We start from the raw sequence: 3,958 nt of genomic DNA, 5'->3' as shown, positions 1-3,958 counted from the left end.
TAAACAATGAGATTGTGTGTCAGCTGATGGAGCAGGGAGGTTTTTACAGTTTGGATCAACCAGGAGAGTTCATCACTGTGGTGGATGTCCAGGTAATAACCTCGAGGCGGCTTGTTGTCTGTGGTTCCCTCCAGCTTCTCCTCTAAGTTCTGTTTCATTTTAGCACTTGTTTCTGCTGCATGTCAGTTAAAGTGCGCTGTCCCACAACATCATCGAAGGCTCATTCCCCCCGTGGTAAAACCCTAATACCTAACTTAGAGCTTTGTCTGTTACTTTTCACTGCATCCATGTTGGCATTGGATTTGGCTCAGGGCTCATGACCAAAGCCGTGACTGCACATGAGGGGGCGGTGGTGACCCTGTCTGATTAGTGGAGGTCTCTGCTGGTGGATCAGAGTACCTGGCCACTGAGCTCCTTCCTCAGTGGTGATAGATGATTATTGTGCTGTGGCCACTTTGTTGGACAGCCTCAGTATTACTGTGTAGACCTGGCCTTCACTGTTTGTCATATTTAGTTTTAAAAATGGATGATGATAGTGGTGTTTAAGTATCTATAGTGATCTATCAGTCACATCACTGATCAATGAGAGAAGCAGACCAGTCTGCCAAGGACAGCGTGTTGTACTATAGCTGTACACACAGTCTGTGTTAACGTGTCCTGGTTACTGTGATAGTTGTCTGCTCACCATGCGCTTTCCTGAGTCATGTCACACCTGGGCGACAACAGAGCACATAAAGAGAGTGTAACAACTTTGACAGCTGGTGGCAGCCATGATCCACCCTGGTGGCGGCCGGAATGACACCCCCTAGCGCCTGAAGAGACAGTTCTCCATCTTCAACTGCACCGTGCCCTCCAACAGCTCTATTGACAAGAGCTTTGGCACCATGGCTCAGGGGTATTTCTGCCCAAAGAGAGGCTTCCCCGCTGCCGTCTGTGGCAGGCTGTGAAGGCAAAGGTGAAATACTGCTGCTAATTACCTTCGGTTCTGTTTGTCTGCATTACATGCTTCGTCCTGTGCTCATCTTTTAATCCTAAGAAGCACTTTGTTCTTACGTTTTGTATTTTTAGTTAAAAACTCTTCTTCTTCTCTCCTGCTTTTATAAATGGGAGGAAAAAGAACTAGTTGTCCATAGCTCAGTGATCTCTTTTGAATTTTTTTTTTTTTAAATCTGGGTTGATTGGAGGTGATAGATTATTGATAATATAGATTTTGTTCATGGAATGAACTGTAACCATGTGTCCTGTATATAAGAGTTATAACAAACTTACAAGGTCATCAGGTCATCAGGTTTGTCATGGTGCGTGTTGTGCTTCAGGGGATCCTGATGGTGAAATCTGAGGTGTGTCGGAGCTCCGAGCTCCTTTCCGCTCTCTTCCATCATGAATGCAGCAGAGTCATCGCCGACAGATTCATTGACAGCAGCGACAGACAAACTTTCAGCTGCATCATGGAGAAGGTTCAGTATGAGCAGCGCATTCTTTTCTATCGACTGTGTTGTATTAATTTTATACTGATGACAAGGAATTTTATTCAATAATTATTAATGGCTGAACTTTATTCATGCTGCAGTAGTTTTGTGTCAGACCTTGATAGACAATGCACAGTTCATCCACTGCATTAATACATTACATATCCACATTTATTAACGTAGAATCAGTTAAAAGTGAAATAGGAAAATTAAACATCAGGCACAGTAAAAAATGTTGCTGCAGTGCACCAGTAAATGTGCACGTTACCAGTCACGGTTTCAAACTCGACCAGTGACTTACCAGTGTGTGAGGTGTGTGTATTTTATCATGTTTGTGCCCGTCAGCACTGGCAGTGCATGAGAGGAAGGAGATGAACATGACAAAACACACAGCGTTGTCTTAAACAGAGGTAGTGAGCACTCACGGTCACCCTCCTCTCACTCAGATCACAGCGGAGGATCATCGGAGATCTCTAACTGAGCATGCTCAGTGGGACAGCTGCTTTGTGGACTTCTTGCGTGACGCTCCAGAGGCGAAGGGTGATGAACCTGAAGACACCGAGCTGGAGGCTCCAAAGGTGTCCAGAGCCCAATGTTCACTTATTTATGTCTTCACTTTGACTGATGTGTTGTAGCTACCGTGTTTTATTCAGAGTAAATCAGTACTCATTGTATTTCTCAGTATATAAAACATGTTGGTACCAACACAGACCGTGTTTAAGCTCCTGAATATTATTAGTATGATGCACCTTTATTTCTGTCCCTCTGCTGTATTAATGTAAGTGTTGATATCATAACAGGTCTATGAGCCGATCCCGTTGCTGAATGCTCTGGCAGAGCAGCTGTCTGTTTTCCAGCAGCAGTACAACGAGGCAGTGAGGGGCGGAGCCATGGACCTCGTCTTCTTCAAGGTACCGACCAGACTACCGATCAGGTGGCCATGTTGGATGTAGAGTCTGCAGCTTAGTGATGGCTTCACATCGACACCAAACAGGTGCTACTCTAACAGTTCTCTAGTTTACAACATTAATCGCTGTCTCCGTTTGCTCCAACCGCAGGATGCCATGACCAACCTGATGCGGGTCTCACGGATCCTGCAGACTCCACAGGGGAACGCCCTGCTGGTCGGGGTCGGGGGGTCAGGAAAGCAGAGCCTGACGAGGCTTGCGTCCTTCATCATAGGATACCAAACTTTCCAAATCACACTGACCAGGTCGGGAGCATGGTACATGCCCTGTCCAGACGCCAGTTATTTTACTGAGCACTAAGCAGTTTAGTCCACAAAATAAGAAATACACACACACAGTGTACACAAACATCACAAGCAGAGCCGCAGAATGTTGGAGCCAGTTGATCCACTGCCTTCCACAGGAGGGCCCTGTATCCAGTGTAGCTGGTGCTGTGTCTCTGACCACGCCAAGACATGAAATATGTTTGAAACTGAAACAAAACTGAAAATAAGCAGAGAGAGCGATGGGCCAAAGGTTTGTGAGTCGGGGCAGGTTGCACATGTATAGTCTGTACACGTGGAACATAGTTTGTCTGTCTGTCACATCTTGTATGTAGCAACAAGGAAATTACTGGTCCAAATGAGAAAAATGTGTCCCAGCTTGTGCTCTAAAAGTATCATGCTCTGATTAAGCTGAATTCATGCAATACTGCCTGTGTCGCAGGCAGGGCTCAGACAGGGCAGCTTAGAAGTGGATGGGAATCAAACAATATTTATAACACCTGGAGCGAGAGGCTCACCTTCAACTAATCTTGCATTAAATGCATGCCTCAACACTGCGGTAGCACCACAATCGGTGTGCTGAGAGATACAACGAGGAGAGAACCGTGAAAGCTGAATTAGACAATGAAAAAAAACTGCCAATTGTCCAGGTAAGATTTATGAAACTGTTTAGTTGTTTTAGTTTGAAACTAAATTCTGGTTTAGTCCTCTGGCTCATTCTCCAGCGTTGGTATTTGTGAAGCTATTAAGCTAATGTTTGCTTTGAGTTATTTCTTTAAATAGAGGCTCACAAGTTAGCTATTTAAATTGTCTTTGAAGATATGCCAACTTTATGCAGGAAAATAAAGCTGATGTATGCTTTATTTGTAATGGTTTTTCTGTAACATTGTCAGTATGTTTCAAATTTACTCTGAATTTTACAGATGAACAGAAAAAGGAAGGCACAACAGGAATTGGTATGTATATATTTATGCTTTTTATTTTGTTGTGGGCTACAGCAATGCAGCCCAACTGAAAAACTTTATAGGTTCATTATTTGAATAACTACTATTCTAATCTGCTTGTTCTTTCAGAAGGACTGTGCCAGAAAAACCCTGCCGCAAGGGTAAAAAAAAAAAGTGGGATAAGCGTCAGTACTGTGTATACTGCAAAAAAAACCACAAAGTAAAGTGACACGGCATCTGAGGCGGAAACACAGCAGTGAAACAGAAGTGGCCCTAGCAATGTGTCTTCCATCAACATCAAAGAAGTGTCGCCA

The 3,958-nt window shown here is 44.1% G+C and overlaps 2 protein-coding genes across 2 annotated transcripts in view; both read left to right on the top strand.

The window, feature by feature from the left end:
* Positions 1-947, top strand: part of LOC109972778 (dynein heavy chain 8, axonemal-like) — an 8,439-nt gene extending 7,492 nt beyond the window's left edge. Inside the window, exon 7 of the mRNA XM_020621908.1 lies at positions 810-947. Within this exon, the coding sequence (XP_020477564.1) occupies positions 810-947 (138 nt within the window). The remainder of the gene's footprint in view (positions 1-809) is intronic.
* LOC109972775 (dynein heavy chain 8, axonemal-like) lies at positions 16-3,083 on the top strand. Its single transcript, XM_020621906.1, has 4 exons — positions 16-1,457; positions 1,916-2,047; positions 2,270-2,380; positions 2,528-3,083. Exons 1-4 carry the CDS (start codon positions 1,296-1,298, stop codon positions 2,735-2,737), a joined length of 615 nt encoding a protein of 204 aa, XP_020477562.1. The 5' UTR covers positions 16-1,295; the 3' UTR covers positions 2,738-3,083.
* Positions 3,084-3,958: the final 875 nt, after the last annotated feature.

Source organism: Monopterus albus, unplaced genomic scaffold, assembly GCF_001952655.1.
Source record: "Monopterus albus unplaced genomic scaffold, M_albus_1.0 scaffold269.1, whole genome shotgun sequence".
In the NCBI taxonomy this organism is placed as follows: Eukaryota; Metazoa; Chordata; class Actinopteri; order Synbranchiformes; family Synbranchidae; genus Monopterus; species Monopterus albus.
The sequence above is the reverse complement of the archived record's forward strand: the minus strand, read 5'-3'. Positions and strand labels throughout refer to the sequence as shown.

Bases quoted from the DNA above. Each gene is read 5' to 3' on its own strand.
- LOC109972775 (XM_020621906.1), top strand. From the start codon at position 1,296: ATGGTGCGTGTTGTGCTTCAGGGGATCCTGATGGTGAAATCTGAGGTG. The intron at 2,048-2,269 runs GTGTCCAGAGCC...ATATCATAACAG, and splicing joins CCGAGCTGGAGGCTCCAAAG to GTCTATGAGCCGATCCCGTT. The intron at 2,381-2,527 runs GTACCGACCAGA...CTCCAACCGCAG, and splicing joins TGGACCTCGTCTTCTTCAAG to GATGCCATGACCAACCTGAT.